General features: G+C 42.3%; 1 protein-coding gene across 2 annotated transcripts in view; it reads right to left on the bottom strand.

Annotated features, from left to right (window-relative positions):
• Positions 1-20644, bottom strand: part of LOC125230094 (protein HID1) — a 43782-nt gene continuing 23138 nt past the window's right edge. Inside the window, exons 5-18 of one of the 2 annotated variants that reach the window (XM_048135109.1) lie at positions 19932-20125; positions 18778-18919; positions 18553-18624; positions 17984-18178; positions 17532-17622; positions 17291-17320; positions 16188-16418; positions 15606-15770; positions 14806-14929; positions 4723-4826; positions 3939-4096; positions 2812-2975; positions 1222-1380; positions 1-356 (exon numbers count right to left, since the gene is read on the bottom strand). In XM_048135109.1, the coding sequence (XP_047991066.1) occupies positions 293-356; positions 1222-1380; positions 2812-2975; positions 3939-4096; positions 4723-4826; positions 14806-14929; positions 15606-15770; positions 16188-16418; positions 17291-17320; positions 17532-17622; positions 17984-18178; positions 18553-18624; positions 18778-18919; positions 19932-20125 (1893 nt within the window). In that variant the 3' untranslated portion in view covers positions 1-292. The remainder of the gene's footprint in view (positions 357-1221; positions 1381-2811; positions 2976-3938; positions 4097-4722; positions 4827-14805; positions 14930-15605; positions 15771-16187; positions 16419-17290; positions 17321-17531; positions 17623-17983; positions 18179-18552; positions 18625-18777; positions 18920-19931; positions 20126-20644) is intronic. The other variant, XM_048135110.1, reaches the window with a different exon arrangement.

A 20644-nucleotide genomic window follows, 5' to 3' on the forward strand; every position in this document is an offset into this window, starting at 1 on the left:
GCCAGTCAAAAACACGAACAGTCGACCTGTCATATTTCACTCATGCAAGCATAGTACGCGTTCACCTACACGAGCTTAGACTGTGTGCTAAGAATGCGCCTCGTTCAATATATTTGATCGCCAGTATCCGAGGTGTGATATAAAGTTACTGCGTTTCAACGTAGAGTAGCGGTGTGAGATACGAGATTTTTTTCAAAGTAGTGACAGTGACGATAAGTAGTTAACGAAAGTCGACTGACCGACTCTCAATTGCAGGATACACAATAAATACTCAGCTGCCTCTTCAAGTCGCTCAGACTCTCTGGATCTCGAATAGCTTCACGTCTGTGTCGTACCATATCGGCGGGTCCACGTTTCTGCAATTGAAATTACAATAATCTTAGAAACGTTATGATGTCAGTCTTTATAGTGACATACGAAGTGCCGGGAGCAAAATTAAAGCTCAGTATTTATTGACAATTGAAAAAATTAAGTTTAGGCTACAAAATTATGGTGCCTCACCCATACCACAGAAGAGTATTAGTTGCGGGACTAGTAGCAGACCGACCAATGTGCCGTGTTGGTTGAATTGAGTGTATATCTAACTATCGAAAGCTGAAAGAGGGAAAAACCATTGGGAATCATGATCTGGGCTGTGTCGTAGTGTAGAGTATGTTCCCCTTTCAATTTACTTTACGCAAGGTAGCCGGTATTACAATAAACATAATGTCAACAACTTATGTTTCCCTAACGCAACTCCTACATGACATGGCGACCCTACCAGGATACCTATAACAGTGATATCAATGACGTACAGTATGTATATGACGCCCCAGATGTAAGCATCGTAGCGACAACTTGTGTTACCCTTACCAAAGACATATATAACTCCGTGTAGACAGATAAAGTCTAAGAAAAAAACGTACCTCAGTACCATACAGAAAAAGGTACGGTGGCCTAGATGGCATTACACCTTTAGGGTACGCTCAGCTAGATGGCGCTAATATTAATATTTGACATTTTAAAACATATCAACCTAAGAATATGGGCCAAATTGTCAAAACTGAGGTTCAAAAGTTTTAAGCCTGTGTCAAGAGATGGCAGTCTATGCACTGTGATTGTGATTACACATTTTACTTCGACAGTAACTCTCTATAATACTCGATCCTCTTTGCCCTTACGCAACTCCCACATCACATGGCGACCCTACCAGGATATTTGTCAGTGTCATGTACGACGTACCGTATGTATATGACGCCCCACATGTAGGTGCGGAACCAGGCGGCCGTGCCTGCGTTGGCCTGGTACTTGCGGATGAGGATGGGGTGCGGCACCGGGAGTAAGCCGACCAGTGTTCCGTGCTGGAGGAAGCGGAGGATCTCGGACTCGTCGGTTAAGCCCCTGTGGAGAAATAGGATTGATATCATGACAAAATTAAGGGCAAACAGGCACTTTCTACTTTCTAGGCGTGTTCACTTCACCGTAAGCCACGTCTTCGCTTCGGCTGGTCTGTGGCCATGAGTTTGCCCATTTATAGTTAAAAAAAATCACGAAAAAAAAATGCTAAGGTGAGATCAATTAGGTTGAAGTCTTTTCTTATCCTCACGCAGTTATGCTTAAAGCGCAGTATAATAAAGAGTACTATCGTACTGTATGGCCACTCCCGCTTCCCGCTGAAAGTGCCGCCCACCCCCTCTCAGTTACCGCCTGTCAAAAACGCGAACAGTCGACCTGTCATATCTCGCTCATACAAGCATAGTACGCGTTCACCTACACGAGCTTAGACTGTGTGCTAGGAACGCGCCTCTTCATATATTTGATCGCCAGTGTCCGAGGTGTGCTTAAAGAGAGCACCTCCCATTTTCCCTGATGGAAATTCATCGGACTCTATTCGTGTGCTGTACAAATGATTTCAACCTGTTGAGTAGTTTTTAAGTTTATTTTAAATGTTTTACCTGGCTCCTCAAATCAGAATACGAAAAATTAGATTAAACCATATTGCCTCGTAAGACTCAGCCCAACTTTATGGGAACCTTACCGGCGGGTTCAGACCTCGGTGACCTGGCCTAGTTAATAGGTACTTTAAATTTATTTTCATATATTTTTTTAATTTTTAGGTAAGTATTAGTTTTAGTTTTGTAATTCGTTATAGTTTTAGGTTAATTTTTATTCTAAGTGTCCATTGTGTTATATTTGTGCAACTAATTCATTAAACCATATATTCTGTACCTAATTCGGGTATATCCCTTCTGCTTTAAGATTGATAACATACATACATAACATACAATCACGCCTGTATCCCATAAAGGGGTAGGCAGAACACATGAAACTACTAAAGCTTCAGTGCCACTCTTGGCAAATAAGGGGTTGAAAGAAAACGAAACTGTGACATTGCAGTGACAGGTTGCCAGCCTCTCGCCTACGCCACCATTTAACCCATATCCCACAGTCGCCTTCTACGACACCCACGGGAAGAAAGGGGGTAGTGAAATTCTTAACCCGTCACCACACAGGGTTGATTATCTATAAAAATATATATAATCTGAAAAATAATGAACCTTATAGCAGAATGGATTTTTTGAAGTTAAGCGACACATTTATACTTGCACAATACAAGTAGGCCGAGGCTAATTTTCTAGTAGTAGTAGTAGTAAAACACTTTATTGTACTAGAAAATAATACAACACACAAGAAAAAGAGCTTATCACTAGTACAAAGGCGAACTTATCCTTTAAGGGATCTCTTCCAGTTAACCTTTGAGCAATTGAAGGAGAATTGGAGATGGATTTTCTACTTTAGCAACTCTAGATGTATCGCATACACCGGACTCACTTGTCGATGCAGATCTTCTCCACCTGCGGTACCAAGACCTGGAGCAGTCTCATGATGGTTTGCAGAGGTAGCTTGCCCCGCCAGCTGGCCACCCATTCGGCGCTGGCGCGCCAGCCTTCGGTGGTCGGGCTGCGAATACTGGCTGTGGACTTTATACTGTCCCGCTGGAAAAACAAATTATTTATTGAACTCGAAATGCAACGTTCTGGGACGGCATTCTGTACACTCGTTACGACGTGCTATCGAAAGCGGACAATTAAACTCAGCTAAAAAGAGATGAAAGCATTGGCGCGCGAACTTGAAGGAGATTTGAGTTATATTGTGGACTGATGGTTATGCAATATTTCCTAACCACAAAATAAAAATTAAAAAAAAACCCTGACATTGTGGACCGATTTTCATGAAACATAGAACACTCCCGACTAACTCAAAAAAAAATTAAATCTAAATCGATTCATCCGTTCCGGAGCTACGATGCCACGACAGACAGACACACACACACAGACAGACAGACACGTCAAACTTATAACACCCCGTCGTTTTTGCGTCGGGGGTTAAAAATTGAGCACCACAATCAATTACCGCCATGTAGTGTGTTAAAAACCCCAATTTTGTCTCACCTTGTTTTTATTGCATAATTCTACAGTTAAGAAGGTTTTGAATAGTAGACTAAAACTCCGACGGCGCTACGGCCTCTAGTTTTTTTATAAAAAAATATTAAAGTTTGCCTATACCCGGGTCGTAAAATTCATAAAAACAATAATTTCTAAAAATCTATAATACTTATTTAAATTTCAATTGAACCAGTTGATTAGGCGTATAATACCTGACCTTTGTGCAATTTGTTGTTTATTTTCTCTTTGTATATAAGGAGAAATTTATGTATTTCTATTTTTATGTTTTCATTTTTTAATTCGGGAATAAATAAAAAATTACACACATTTTTAATCGAAAATACGTAGTCATCATACACTTTTAATACCCAAAATCTATAAATATTGGTTTTTTATGTCAAATACTACAGAAGACAATTATTTATTGTGCCAAATTCGATATGAGTCTAGTAGCCTATTACTGCTGTATAGTCTGTAGGTATATGCAAATCGTAAAGTGCTTACTATACTTACATGAGTTTTCGGCCGCTGCATCTCTTCGCCATCAGTAATGGCGTCCGGCTCGCAATCTTCACCGTCCCCGCCGCTACGGCTTTCCAGCAAAGACTGCGTGTTTTCTAGTTGCTGGGCGCTGGGGTGCGCTGACTCACGTTCTGTCATGGCTGCGATTGCTATAGGAAAAAGTATGAACAGTTTGTATTTTTTGTAAACATGTAAACCTACACGCAGTTATCGAATTCCACTATCCACCTGGTGCCTTCGTGAGATTATCTCAGTTGTACTCGTACTATATTGAAAGTAATTAAAATTTGTTTAATTCGTAGGACAAAAGGCTACTTGTCTCCTAGTCAAAACAGCTTCTTTTTAAGAACTATCAAAACGAATTTGAACGACTTGCTAAAATGGAATTTATATGAAATCGAATTGTGTGATGTCACGGTCAACTCAGTTACTTTATATATTTTACCTGACTTATAAAATAGAAATTGGACGTAAAAATAACTTCTGTCTATGTTTTTCTTATAATATCTGATGCTTTATTTCGTGCATTGTATAACATATTTTATTTTAACTACAGTCAAGTTCCTTAATACGACCATACACGTGTTAGTAAAATATGATCAGCAGATACCCCATACAGTCTCTGGGCAAGGTTTATAACTCTTGTCAGCCTCGATATAGTACCTGCCCACCATAAAAATCATCTTGTATCTATTTGACGAAATGACAGAGAAATATCTCATATTAGAAATCGAAGCTGAAAATGAAAGCAACAAAGTCAGGAGCAAAGGTTTACCCGGAGTGTCTGGCAGCGTGGCGTTGAGCGTGCCGGGCTCGGCGGGCTGCGCGGGCCGCGAGCCTTCCATGGCGAGCTCCGCTACTGACTCCGCACTCGTCGACCTACACAATTAAACAAATTAATGTAAGCTAACAAAAAAACTAAAATCACCAGATCACAGAAGGAATCGCAGATGGACTAAAATGTTAACAGAATGGTGGCCGCTCACAGATGTAAGAAGCGCTTGGCATCCGTTAGCTCGTTGGGTGGACGACATCCGGAAAATTGCGGGTTACAACTGGATGGGACTAGCTCAGGACCGGGACAAGTGGCGTACTAGAAGAGAGCCCTATGCTCAGCAGTGGGCGATAAAGGGCTGATAATAATATGATGATGATGATGATGATGAACAAAAAAACTGCACTAATTTACCAGAGACACTGCGAATTTCTCTACTAATCGAACTAATCTTTCATAGTGTTAAATATTGTAATTGGAACTCAAACTCCAGCATTTGTTAATGTAGTCACGCTCCGTGAGCTATTTAAATTTCGAATAAAATTGAACATTTCATAGCGCAGCGCGAGTATTGAAATAAAATCGCGAAGCGTGGTGGTAAATGGCTGGGTAGCAACGAAGTAAGATAAACATGGAAGCCGCTTTTGAGAACATTACCGTTCAAATTCTTGGCACCGTTTAGCACACATACACAATTACGCCTACATTTACACAGGACAATACGTTTACAGGCCCTGTAATCAAAACTGGTAAACAAAACAATAGTCATCTCTTTTATACTAATGCACACAGATAAGTGTAGCTGAAATGCATATAATGTCACTAATAGGGATTGCAATCCGGTCCGGCGGATCCGGTAATCCGGCCGGATCCGGTGCTTTTTTCATGCTACCGGATCCGGTGAAATTCGCCGGATCCGGTAATGTAATTTAATATGTTAGAATAGTGCAAAAATATAAGATTTACGCTAACATTTGAACGTAGCTCAACAGGGGATTGCAATCCGGTCTGATTTCCAATCAAAAAATAATTGAATACATACGTTTTTTGCATTACTAGGCAGTTTAGAAGTAAAATAATGTGCTCAAGTGACGCGTCAACCTTTCCGTCTTTGAATCTGTAGTGAAATCTGTGCAATTGTTTGCTTGGATGCTAAATGTGGAATAGTGGAGAGTGACAAAGGGCCATACGACAAAACTTTTCGTTAATATGTCACTGAGGTCGATCCTTCGCGTTTTCTGACCAAACACTATCGGAAATCAAGACCTATTGAGTATATGCCAGCAAACATCCAATTCCATTAGTGAGGAAACCGCGACACAAAAAGTACCTACATTGGTAGCACACAATTCCAAGAGTTCTCTCTAACGAAATATCGCAACCATTTCTTTCGGCTGGAAATCACCCGCCGCTGGAAGGAGCCTTGGCTCCGGGCGCCCTGTAAACTCATGGAAGCGGTCTGTTGAGGATGAACTACGAGCGACCGGGTCGAGCTAGAGCGAGGCCACGAGGGTAGCTGAAGATAGGAAGGCATGGCGCGAGCTTGAGAAGGCCCTTTTCATCTCTGTGGTGACGTAAGACTACAAGAACAACAACGTTTTCAGCATGATATAAGAAGTATGAGGGGCACATTGCTACAATAATCATAAAAAAACAATTCAAAGCTTAAATATGAACATTTTTAATAGGTATCTAGTAAGATTGTGGTTTCAGCAATAGCAAATAATACTAAGGTCATTTACTCTTGATCACTTTAATTTAGCTACTGTAGTTTTTTTTAGTTCTTCTTTGTGTGTGAGAAAAGTTAACTGTAAAATAACACAAAACATAATTATCTTTTTTTAACCGACTTCAAAAAAGGAGGAGGTTCTCAATTCGACTGAATGTTTTTTTTTTTTTTTTTTTTATGTATGTTACTCGATATCTCCGAGAATCGTGGACCGATTTTCAAAATTTTTTTTTTGATCGAACCGGTATAACCCCGAGATGGTCCCATTGGCACCAAGTCAGGGTCTGATGATGGGATCCTGGAGAAATGGAGGGAACTCTTCAAATGTTATAGGCACATGTAATGTTTTTAGTCTATTTTTCAAAGGTACACCAGTATTTACGTCTGATGGTAATAATTTTATGTGGCTGAGCTGATGATGGAAGGTCAACTCCTCAATGGTTAGGAGTTTAAGGATAATTCTTTCACTACTGTACATGTATTCGGACTGATACATATAATATCACTAGGAACCACTAAAAATCAACTGAGCTGATGATGGAAGGTCAACTCCTCAATGGTTAGGAGTTAAAGGATAATTCTTTCACTACTGTACATGTATTCGGACTGATACATATAATATCACTAGGAACCACTAAAAATCAACAAATAAATAAACTTTTTAACAAAAAATAAAACCGCCTTCAAAAATAAGCGCGTTACAAAACACGGAGAAACTAAAAAGCCAAAAATAATAAACCTTTCAATTCAGATTTCTTATCGTATTGCAATAAGCTAAACATCCCAATTATAAACAAATCAATTATTTTTGGAGTCGGTACCAGCCTGTGTATGGTTGGGTGGGGCAAACAGGCAATAGCAAGGCGACGAACAGGTCTGGTACCGACTACAAAAATAATTGATTTGTTTATAATTGGGATGTTTAGCTTATTGCAATACGATAAGAAATCTGAATTGAAAGGTTTATTATTTTTGGCTTTTTAGTTTCTCCGTGTTTTGTAACGCGCTTATTTTTGAAGGCGGTTTTTTAAATAGTTATCTCATTAAAAGCTCTATAGGTATTTAATTACTGTAAAACAATACAGTAAAAATAATTTTGTTATCCTATGAAAGTTTAAAAAGAACGAAAGGATTTTATTTGCGACTGATTATTTTAGTAAAATTTACTTGTTACCTGGTAAAAATGTTGATTTCTAAGCTTTCAACTTTTGGTTTATTAACCGTGAAGCAAAATACCATCATATTTCTCATATTATTTGTGCCGTTTGTATATCCGAGGTCTTTATAGAGAGTACGTCGTAGACGTCGCATCGGACCGGTAGATGGCGCCATCGTTCGTTGTAAGTCGCTCCGGCGTCACACCGCCGCGATGTTGGTAGTCCCGTTTTTCCCCACCTGCAACACAAGGCTCCCCGCGCCCCGACCCGCCACCAGCCACCCTCTTTGTTTCGTCGAACGCCGAAGTGACCGGTTGTCGCGTATTCCGTTCGAACATTTTTACAGCATGGTGTCTCGAAATTAATCTTTTAGTTTCTATTTCCTTGCTATTTCTGGTCAAACCAGAGTTATTCGTGTTTTTATTTAAAAAAGTGGCTTATAACGTTTCGGAATTATGAAATTTTTCAATTTCATCCGTCAATTCTTTCTTCCCTTTTAATTTACGCTCGTTCGTCTTGAATAATGAGATATATTATGCCTCGCTAGCGATCATTATTCGTCTTTCGAGGTTCTCACTATAGAAATGAACGAGCGGTGCTTTATGATTCTACCCACTTTTTTGTAAGAAAGTTCCATGCTGCAAAAATCGTTACCGTTAATCAGTTTTCTTTTTAAACTAGTTATTCGCATTTCCGAGACTAAAGTAGGAAGTGTTATCCGCGTATTAAAAGTTTCGCGCTAGAATATAAGCGGTAACGTAGGTAAGTTGCTCCGCCGGGGACCACGTGCTCCGGGGACTACGTGCTTCGCGACCGCTGGCTGCGCGACCTGCGGGCTGCGGCGGCGGCGGCGGCGGAGGGCGCGGTGGAGGAATACCGCGCTCCGAGGAGGTTTGAATTTCTCCGACGAATGGGTGAGCAGATTCATATTATTTTAAAGAACATGTTCGGTTTCCCATTCGGTGCGGAGGCCCCAAGCCACGTGTCGGCGCCGAAACTTACTGTAGCGCTGCGATAGCGCCGCTGACCGCGGCAGTGTTGTCCGCCGCGTCGGCGCCGCCGAGGTTGCGTAGAAGTTGCCTCCTCGTTAACGATGGCCATCTCTGCGGTGCCGCCGAACAACGTTGTGGCCGCCGCATAGGCACCGCGTGCGACGCTGTAAGTATGTCTGCTGCTGCCCCGACGCGAGCGCCGTGCCGTTAGTGATCAGTCGTCAATACGCAGGCTACCAGCGCGGCCACCTTCTGCCCCCGCCACAACGCCGCGATCCTGCTGAAGCTGTCCACCAGTATCGTTGGCCGCCACGCTTATGCTGGCGCCTCGATGGTGATGCAGAGCGTTCGTCTGCCGTGACAACGCCGCGATCCTGCTGAAGCTGTCCACCAGTATCGCTGGCCGCCACGCTTATGCTGGCGCCTCGATGGTGATGCAGAGCGTTCGTCTGCCGTGACAACGCCGCGATCCTGCTGAAGCTGTCCACCAGTATCGCTGGCCGCCACGCTTATGCTGGCGCCTCGATGGTGATGCAGAGCGTGCGTCTGCCTTGACAACGCCGCGAGCCAGCTGAAGCTGTCCACCAATATCGCTGGCCGCCACGCTTATGCTGGCGCCTCGATGGTGATGCAGAGCGTTCGTCTGCCGTGACAACGCCGCGATCCTGCTGACTGTCCACCTGCTGTAGCTGTCCACCAGTATCGCTGGCCGCCATGCTTATGCTGGCGCCTCGATGGTGATGCAGAGCGTTCGTCTGCCGTGACAACGCCGCGATCCTGCTGACTGTCCACCTGCTGTAGCTGTCCACCAGTATCGCTGGCCGCCACGCTTATGCTGGCGCCTCGATGGTGATGCAGCGAGCTCATCTGCCATGACAACGCCGCGATCCTGCTGAAGCTGTCCACCAGTATTGCTGGGTGCCACGCTTATGCTGGCGCTTCAGTGGTGATGCGGAGCGTAATACTGTTAACCGCTGCACAGGCGTCGCAATCCTTCTGCTGCGTCTGCCGTGACAACGCCGCAAGCTACTTGAAGTTTTCCACCGGTGTCGACGGCCGACACGCTGATGCTGGCGCCTTGATGTCGCCTCGATCGCACGAGGTAAGATTGCAGACGCGGCGACCTTCATCGCGCCACCGAGCGCAATACTGCGGCTGCCGCGAAGGCGTCGCTAATTTTCCTGCCGCGTTTGGCGTGACGACGCCGCGAACTCTGTTGATGCTGTTCACCGATGTAGCTGACTGCCACGCTGGCCCCGGTGCCTCCCGCGCTGACGGCGGCGACCTCGAGAGGGCCACTGAGCACGATACTGCGTGACGCGACAGGGCATCGAGACGCCTTTCGAGCTGACGACGGCCGTCTCAATCTCACCGCCGAACATAACAGCGTCTGCTGCAGTGACAAGCTGGTAAGATTGCTGATGTGGGCCCTTGGTGCTGCTAGCCGCCACGCTGATAACGCCCGTCGCGCCTAAGATGTCACGCTCACCGCGAACACTGTCTTCCCCTACAATGGTGCTACGACCACGACTATCCAGGCTCCGTCTGCTACGGTATCGCTGCTGACCAGGCTGATACTACCCTCCAATGTGACGCCGGGCGCCGCTATCAGCTGACATCCCGTACACTATGGTATCCACTCTTCTCTTTCCAGTTCCCGTGAAGTACGACAGTATTTACACTCTATTTTGACCAAGGACTCCTCCGTCGCCGAAGTGAGAACAGATAAATTCTAAAGATGCTACGTCCTAACGTGGTTTGGACACCCATAGTGGAACGAGGTAAGACGTCAATAATCGGACGAGGAGCCGCACTGCTGCGAGGGTGTCCTGACGATGTTCGCGAGCTATCTAATCGGAGAGGCGCCTCGCGAGACGACCCTGTGATTCCTGTACATCGCTCATTGTGTAGGTCAAAGACATCGTAAAGGTTTGCGGAATTAAAAAAAAAATCTCTTTCAGAATGTCCAGATCTGAATTCGAGCCAGCGTCCTGCATCCTGAGCGTGCGTCTGTTTACCGGGTGGACACCAAAACCGATCGGTAATCTGACCGCGGGGGTTCCAAGTACACGACGATTTCCCGGAGGCTTGTGGCGCCCACTGTCCATTCGAGAGATTAACTTATTCGCCGAGCCTCTAATAAACAAATTGGGAAAAATAAACCCGCTTCGCCTTAGTGAACTTGAGATTCCAGCTCAAAGCGAAAGGGGCCAGGAACTCAGGAGGACTTCAGTAGTTATCATCTGGCTCGACTATACTGAATTAATATAGTGCTTGATTCGATCGTTGAACCTGATTTCATCAATTTCACAACTTTCGTAGTCTACAGAGGAAGGTTGCACCGCTGCAGTTTCCAGCATTACCTCGTACAGCTGCCGATAGCTGTAGGCCAATCGCCCCTGTTTTGCTTGCATCTGCAGCCCGATAAGACCTTCAATAATCGGAACATTGTACGAAGTAAAGCTCTTCCGATGGAAAATAATCTTCAACAGGCGGTGGCGCTAGCGACTGAAGTGACATGCAGCCGGATTAAGGTTCGCATAGCACTATATGCTATGCACAGTTCGGTTGTATGTTATGTTATGCTGTACGATGGCAGGATTACATCTCTTCTGTTACGAGTAACTACGACAGTAACTGCTGACTCCAACAGACTGTCGTACGAGGTCAGTATGCAACCCCTGGGAGCCAAGTAAGTGACCTTCGGTGACCTCGCCTTCTTCTGCTTCGCCCGTCATCGTACCTCTTCGTCTGCGAGAGCCCTGCATTACGTCGTACAACGGTACGTATTAAGCCTCCGCCACACATAGCGCTAACGCTACGCTATCAGCGCGCTGAATGCGCGTGCATTCCGCTCGCGTCCCGCGCGCGTTGCGCTCGCAATCAGCGCTCGTTAGTTCCCGCTAGCGCCCACTGGGCGCAACGCCAGCGTTTGTGCGGTGCACCGCCATTATTGCGCTCCGCCTACGCTCTTAAAGCGCGCATGTGTGGCGGTGTTTTAATTCACCCCTTGACCTGCTACCACGACGTGTTCAGCAACCACCAGCGATGCGACACGGACGTCTCCACCTCTCAGTCTACTCTGTCGACCTTCATTGCACGAAGTAGAAATCCGTCGCATCGGGTTTTGGATTAGGTAATGGATTACCCTAAGAGTCAATGACTGACTTGAAGAAATCGACTGATACCTCCGTCCAGTGTAGTAGCAATCGACAGCGCTCGTACTTTTCATCTTCTAGGCTAGTTTTACCGAGCGATCGGTATCCTCAAATGCCCTCACTAAAAGAGTTCAGAGTTCAGGAGTCTCGCTTGCAACCGCGCTCGCTTGACGCGAAATAGTCTGATCGAAAATACCAGTATTGTAACAAATAGCCCTTGGGCGCGTGAGTGATGACCTTTTTCTGTGTTTGATATGGACGTAAGACGTTGGACTTTAAATAGTCATATCAAAGCTAATATTGATTTAGATCATTTTTACGAAGGGTTGACAAAAGCAGTATCAATTACGTTACCCTGCTACAGTACAGATAGTTACACTACTTTTACAGTTAATTTCCACACTCTGTGTCTGAAATTGGGTTTATAACCTGATAAAATAACGTGTCTGTTAATAATAATAGTGTATCTAAGGTTTCTGTATCTTGTTCAAGTCAGCCTCGCCTACATCTTTTTTGGTTTTGATCTGTGATGTATAATAATGTCATTTCTCTAACTATTCGCTGACTAAAGCTAAACGTCATCACGAAAATCTCTTTAGGCGTTTCTGGCACCAAGATATTCGCGGATCGAAGGCTATTTCGACTGATACATCTGTCAAATCGGTTCAACAACTGATTCAATTATTCTTCTATGCTATGCCAATAGGGCTACCAAAGGCTTGCGCGCCAGCTGACTCGCCACCAGGAGATAATAAACAGGTCTCTATAAAGACCTCGGATATACAAACGGCACAAATAATATAATAATTTTACCTTCCAATAAAATTGTTATTATTTTGCCTGGTATATCCGAGGTCTGAGTGATGCCTTCCTGGTAGGCTTAATATACCGTCGGCACTTCTCCTCAACAATGAGGGTGGCTGGTGGCGGGTCCGGGCGCGGGGAGCCTTGTGTTGCAGGTGGGGAAAAACGGGACTACCAACATCGCGGCGGTGTGACGCCGGAGCGACTTACAACGAACGATGGCGCCATCTACCGGTCCGATGCGACGTCTACGACGTACTCTCTATAAAGACCTCGGATATACCAGGCAAAATAATAACAATTTTATTGGAAGGTAAAATTATTATATTATGCTGAAAACATACAAAAAAAGTAACTATTTGGGTACTTTTAATCCTCAAGGCCAATCCGGCCGGATCCGGCCGGATCCGCCGGATTGGGACCAAAATCCGGCCGGATCCGGCCGGATTGGATATCAGACCGGATTGCAATCCCTAGTCACTAACTACCAATCAGCGATTTTATACGGCTAATAACCTTCTTGCTGTACGTACTGGCAGCTAAGAATTCGCGGTTCATATTTGACTAAAATTTGACACCAAAAGGGATGGGTTTATGTCATTCATTAAAGAACCAAGCCGAAATAATTTTAATTTTATGCATATTAAAAAATAACTACATAATCAATTTGTTGTTATGAAGTAACAACCTACATATGAAAATAATAATTATGTCGTACACGTATGCCGCTATAATAAGTATTTTTATGGCTAGATAAATTCAATTTAACTATATCTGTATATCAATGTACAGTCACGTTCAGGTTGTTGTCAGTTGCCATCTATTGTTAACAGGTGTTAAGCGTAGGCTTTCATTTTATAAATTTTACCTTTTCAGGGCTGGTCAGGTTTTTCAATCGCCAGATAAATAATATCTGTCAGATAAATGTCAGCTGTCACTGTAATTTATACGTGTGATGAAAAGGATAGTGATAACTTTATCTCGTAGATATATTTATCTGGCGACTAAAAAACCGGCCCTTAAATATGTAATTACTTAGATGTCGCCACCGAAAGATAATAACATAGAACACTACTTTCAAACAGAATGCCAGCCGAAAAGTGGTTCCAAGATCATAATACGCCGTACTGACACCGGATGTCACGTCTATTTCTATTCTACAACTTTCTAAATTAACACGACGTTTAGGGACGCTTAGTGACGTCATCTGTCATAGACCAAAGGAAACAAATAACTACGCGTATGCTATACCATACGTGTCCACGAATGTGTTCAGATCAGATTGGCCATTTAAATCACTATGCCGGTGACACAAGGTCTGTGATCAAAATAATCGAACTACTATGCCACTGACACGTACGTGTGTTTAAACAAGTTTACTGGCCTATGTCGGCCGCACAGCAGGCAGGCAAACATGGTCGTTCGATATTAATAAAATTATACAAAAATGAAAGTTTTTAAATATCAATGGCTATTAAAAATATTGCATAACATCATCCCCATACAAAAGTAGCTCGTACAAAATAAATCGAAATAATTATGATCCTCGCCAAATTATACATGAAACTTAATCCCATATTTTTCTCCGTATTTGTTGGAACGACTAGCATATATGATATTACAAAACAGTACGGCATACTCTTTTTGTAAACATATATTCTAAATATGCCGTACTACGACTGTTCCGACTGGCCGCCATTAGCGCACTGACAAGCTCCGTGGCACAATTTTTAGGCCCCGCCTACCGTGGCACAATATTCGTGGGGTCATTTTTGAGAGCTCTTTAGACATCTAGGTATATTAACAATCGCTGCTGGGTAGTAAAAAAATGAGTACCAGGGGCCCGTTTCTCGAAAGGTACAAGCCTTGTATTACAAGTGTGTTTCCATGACAACCCATACGATTTGACAGTTCGCGCACTTGTAATACAAGGCTTGTACCTTTCGAGAAACGGGCCCCAGGTGTATACTTGCCTGGGTAATTTGTCGTGCGTGTGTTGCAGGGAGCGCGCGATGGCCGTGTGCTCGTGAGGAAGGTTGGCCAGCGCGTGGAACACGGCTCGCTTGCGGAAGGGTGCGGGTTCGAGTCCCGGTGTGTAAGTAGTATACCTGGGCAGTTTGTCGTGCGTGTGTTGCAGGGAGCGCGCGATGGCCGTGTGCTCGTGAGGAAGGTTGGCCAGCGCGTGGAACACGGCTCGCTTGCGGAAGGGTGTGGGTTCGAGTCCTGGTGTGTAAGTAGTATACCTGGGCAGTTTGTCGTGCGTGTGTTGCAGGGAGCGCGCGATGGCGGTGTGCTCGTGAGGAAGGTTGGCCAGCGCGTGGAACACGGCTCGCTTGCGGATTATGGTGTACACCAGATTCGAGTTACCTACAAATTTCAACATTATTAGTAATATCGATAGACTATTTGCCTCCTAGTCAAATCAGCTTCTTTTTAAAAACTATTTAAACGAATTTGAACGACTTGCTAATATGGAATTAATATGAAATCGAATTGATTGTCGTCACGGTCAATACAGTTACCTTATACCTATATTTCTACCCGACTTATTAAATAGAAATTGGATTTAAAAATAACTTCTGTCCATGTTTTTCTTCTAATTATATGATGCTTTATTTCGTGCATGGTATAAAATATTTTATTTTAAGAATAGTCAAGTTCCCTGTTACAAAGAGGCCAGGTCAGAAGTACTCGAAACTGACGAATATATATGAGGAACGTTATGAAAGTACGTGAAGCGAAAGTGGTTTATCAAGATCGTAGCAAATGATAATCCGTGATCTCTGCCCACCCCTCTAGGAGACAGCTCGGGATTAAAACTTGTCGGGCTTTAAGGCTCTTGAAAGCAGATTGCCGTAAAATCTATTTACATTTTAGGCGTTTACCCCGAATTCTTACATTTAACTAAGACCATTTAACTTCTCAAAAACTTCTTTCTTTTAAATCAAACAAAAAAATCATCCCCAATAATTTCGTTGTTTCACTACGAAATATTTAATGCTAGAATTGACTCAATATTTTCATGATAGATACGGATATTTACCATCAAACTGGTACTGGATGATGTTGTTAAACATCTCTAGCAAGAAGAAGACCAAGTGGTGATGCTGAGGCGCTGAGAACAGGAACCAGGGCGTACTGAAGGCTTCTAGCAGATGTAGGAGTTTGCTGGATGACACCATCGAGAGCGTCTTCAGGTACGGTGACACTGACAGCAAATTATAAAATTAGGCTTCATTAATCATTAAATAATAGTCCAAGAAGCAGCTTGTTTGGGCAACAAAGTAAATAGAGTATAGAAAACCTTTTTTTTTGCAACTCAATGCAATTAATAAAGTCAATTATGAGGCATGAGCATCTGTTTCAATTTGGTGCCGTGACCAGGATCACACTTATACACAATAAAGTAAACTTCATATTATTAAGTTAAAACGGGACTGAACTAAATTTTCTGGCAATGTATCTGTTGATCTGATGCCCAATTGTAATTATATTATGGAACATAAGTAGTAGTAAGTCAGCATGAGACTCCATAAAGACAGACTTGACAGGCAATTAGGCATGGTCGCCATGTAAGGCGTGTTACTAGTTATTGGTAAAAAATATGTATGATGCTTTGACTTACCATTCACCAAGATAGTAAGAAGACAGTCAAACAGCGGCTGCAGACGCTGGTGCCCAGTAGTTATTATCTTGTGGAACACCAGCACTAATAAGTCAGCATGTGACCCAGTAAAGACAGGGACGTCCATAGGCACAGTAGCGGTGTAAGGCTTGTTGAGCCGCACGCCGAAATTTCGCTCTCCCGAGAGCAGGAGGAGAATGAACACGCCAATGTGCATGAGGCCGACGCGGGCTGTGGATTAATGGTTTCATTAAAACAATATAAAAGCTACAGACGGTCTAGCAAAATTTGTATTCTTGCGCTCGAATGCATACAATTAGTGCGACTTTAAGTATAGACTCGCGCGTGACTGCGCAAGTTATGCTATGCCGCTAAAGCAAAATTATTAATTAGTATGAGTAAAATGAGGACTTGGTTGGTTTAATTGAAAATTTAAATAATTGTTTAATATTAATAACTCGTAACCCGTTTGTTGGGTTCTCTGTTCATGAGTACTTTTCAAATACAACAATACAAATTACGGTTACAAATATAGCGCTTGCACTGCCGCTTGCAGTAAACATGTATTAGAACAAATGTACACAATTCAAATCAATTTACAAATACTAGGTATGTATAAAATGGACGTGACAGGTTATAGATGTTCGAAAATATTTCTTATTAAAACGGCAAGCGTTTTGAATATTCGCAAATCGCTATAATGTAGTTGGGCAAATAGATACGATGTTTTTAATTCATGCGACGACACGAGATAACATATCATGCAATTATTCACTACTTCGATCGGCTTGTAGTTTATGTTAAATAAAGCAAATGTTTAGCAATTTTAGTGTAAATGGAATTTTGAATGAATTTAATAATCAATTTGATGTCAAATGTCGTTCGAATTAGTTTATTTTGTAATGTATTTATTTTTTTATGAAACAATTTATTCCATGAATTATTTGTGTAAGTTTACAAGAAATAGTTAATTTAAACTAACACGATCTTCACTCATATTATTAAATTAAGTCCCGTTTTAATTTAATAATATGAGAAATAGTTAATTTTATGTATGACATTAGAATTTTAGAATAGCTGTTAGTCGCCGCCTTTTCGCTTACCATCCGTCGCGGTAGTTTTCAAACGAATACCTAGTGAATAAAATATACCTCAAATACCTGTCTTTTACATTTTGTGTTTATTTCCATTAATCTTAAAGTAATAATTTACTTAAATACCAAAGAGGATAGGGGTAGGCATCAAAGATGTGTGTTGCTGGCCTTATCACTTTATTAACTTCTCAATCTAGTAAAAAAGGCTGGGGCCTGTTATTTTCAACCACTGTTTTTTTTTGTAACTTACATTGGTCAGCGCGCGAGTCGTTGAGGTGGTACAAAATGGGCACGAGCACTTCCAATACGTCGCTGCTCTTTAAAACGTAGTACATGAATTTCTGTAAAAAAAAACAGTACACTCAATAAGACTTCAAAGGTCTCTCTTATTGGTTAAAGATGTTTGACTAAGGGCCAGTTGCATCAACCATATTTGACAGACACATCATCTTCACGCAGCAGACGTCTATGGAACTTCCCATACAATAAAATTTAACGAACGCTTTAACGGTGACAGACGGTTTGATGCAACATACCCTAAGTCTTTTCGGGAAGAAAAAAGCATTAATTTTTTTTTATAGCAACCTGTTGAGCTTATATTTTCTCGCTGAAATGACATAAGAATGATTTTAATCTTAATTTATTAGTAAATCTTTAATGAAAATGACTTATTGCAATAGATACATTTGTATAGTAACTAACCTTGTTATAATCACACATCTTCCAAAACAGAACAAGTAGCTCCTGATGTAAGGCTACCCGCTTGGCTGAGTTAGGCAGGTATGTTTGTGCCAACGGGTTGTTCAGTAATCTAGTGACGCCACGGAGCACGAAGGCGAAGTCCTCATCGCGATGGATGCGGGAGAGGTAGTTGATGAACAGGTTGTCTGGGAGGGCCTGGAGGTTACAGTTTTTTAATGCACTAAAGTGTAATCCTGGTCACGGCACCAAATTGTAACTGGAACATGGTCCAAAAGTGATTTATCTTATTTTTATTGCAAATAATTGACTTGTGGGGTTGAAACATGTTATTGAGTCTGGTCTGATGACTATTAAGTCAATGGATCGATGGATCGGCTCACGAAACTTGTTGGTATTTCTTATCTACTTCATCATTTTGTTTTCCAAGGCAATACCTGGTTTCAAAAATATTGATCTATGCGTTTTGGAGTACTACATTAAGTTTCGATATAATGCATTTTATTATTTTTTTTACGAAAGAGAAACAAAACTTATCAGGAAAAAAGATATATTAAAATATATGGACTCACCTCATCCGAATCTTCATTCATAGCGTTACTTGTGTCATGGTCCAGCGTGACGATTAAAATTTGCAGAGCCACCTGCAAAAGACAATGGTATCATTAATCCACTTTAAAAGTGAATATTCTTCAACAATGTATACAGGTAAAGATTTATACGTAATTTTATGAGAATTTACCAATTTCCAATTGGAATTTTAGGAAATCAGTGCTCATAACATGTATAGACTTTACCTCAACGAGTGGTTCGAGCGTGTCACTGAAGAGTAGATGGTTGTAAGGCAAGCCTAACCCAACCGGGTCGTAGGAACACACTGTGTTCAATAAGGATGTGAATAGCGGCAGGGCGTGGCGGTTGTCCGGGCTTGTCAGGTACCTGCACAGAAGATAATATGATTGAGATGTGGTATGGTCAAAATTACATTGTCCATCAACATTTTTTGATAAACGCCATTGAACGCTACTCCAGAATCTGTGTTTCGGTGTACCGTAAGTCGTTGCCATAATGTTTACTATTGTCCCGGAGCTGTAAGTTCACATGAAAGCATCCACAAAACGTAAACTCGCGCGATCTAATGAAATTTTAAATAAAATCCTGTAATCATATTTAAAAAAATTAAGTACTTAAAAACAATATATCGCTAACTTTAAACATAATCTAACACATGTTACATTTTCGCGGATCTTCGTTAGTGAGTATTTTACGATATTTTATTATGTCATTTATCATTCATTTTTATTTTTAAACTAGTGCTGTGGCAGAGTCTGTCACTTCGATTCCAATGACATTTCAGTAAGTTGATAGAAATCGTATATTTGTTTAAGTGCCACCTTGTACATATGGCCTAATCGATTCAACCAATTCGTAAATAATCGCTAGATTTGGCAAACGATACGTCTTAGCCACATCTCAACATACTTCAAAACAAATGTGTAAAAAATGTGAATTTACAGCTCGGGCACAATAACATGTAATGTTCTCATGTAATCCACTTATGGCGTGTACTTATTGTCTCTGATGCGTCGGTTTGTCCAGTTTCACTAAACCACAGTAGCCGTAACAATTCAGTCCGTCCGCGTCAAAAGCGGTGCATAATGGTTGAACACGGGCGGAGCCTATACTGAATTTAACCATCGGAGGATCATATTCGTCGGAATATGGTTTATAATAGTATAGGTTAAGTACTCACGCGATCCACTTATTATGGTGACTTGGTGAGTCTGATGTGGCGGCTTATGCACAGTTTCACTGAAAGCCTTAAGTAACAGTTGTCCAGTTCTGACCGCCTCATAAGCCTTGCAGCGAGGTGGCGCGAGGGCAAAACCTATCCTAAATCTAAACAATGTAAAATATCTCAATTTTACAATAGTATAGGTGAAGTACTCACGCGATCCACTTATTATGGTGTGTCTGATGAGGCGGCTTGTACACAGTTTCGCTGAACGCTGTAAGCAGTAGCCGCAATAGCTCCGTTCTGGCCGCCTCGTGAGCGGCGCAGCGCGGCGGCGCGCGGGCGAAGCCTACTCCACCGGCCCAGATGTATTCGCAGCTGTCAAGAGAAGATAACTCTTCGGCGCGCTCCTGATGAAGTAAAATTTATTTTAGGTATGTTTTTGATGAATGCCCTGAAATCTAAGCGTTAACCTGTCTCTCTCTCTGGCGATAATCTTGTCGCCAAAACATATTTCGTAATAAAACAGAATAATCATTTTGAAACTAGTTTTTTAATCTGTAAATTTTGTTAATGAGTAAATGAGTGAGTGTTTTGTTGATGTGTAAATGAGTTTGAGTGCGTAAGTCCCAGGTTGATATGGATTAGAATGAAAGTGGGCATGATAAGGATATTTGTGCTCGGGGTTTACGCTCCTGTAGATCAGGGAGCGGGAAACTCCCAGCATACACAGGATGAAAGGCGAATGTTTTGGGACGAAGTGAGAGACGTTTTAAGAGTGTGCAAGGATAATGAGAGGATAATAATGTTAGGTGATTTTAATAGTTGGGTAGGAGTCAAGAGAGTTGGGTGTGAAAGGGTTCTAGGTATGCATGGCGACGATAGAGTGAATGAGAATGGAAGGAACTTGTTAGAGATTTGCCTCGAGT

Source organism: Leguminivora glycinivorella, chromosome 10 (assembly GCF_023078275.1).
Source record: "Leguminivora glycinivorella isolate SPB_JAAS2020 chromosome 10, LegGlyc_1.1, whole genome shotgun sequence".
Taxonomy (NCBI): Eukaryota; Metazoa; Arthropoda; class Insecta; order Lepidoptera; family Tortricidae; genus Leguminivora; species Leguminivora glycinivorella.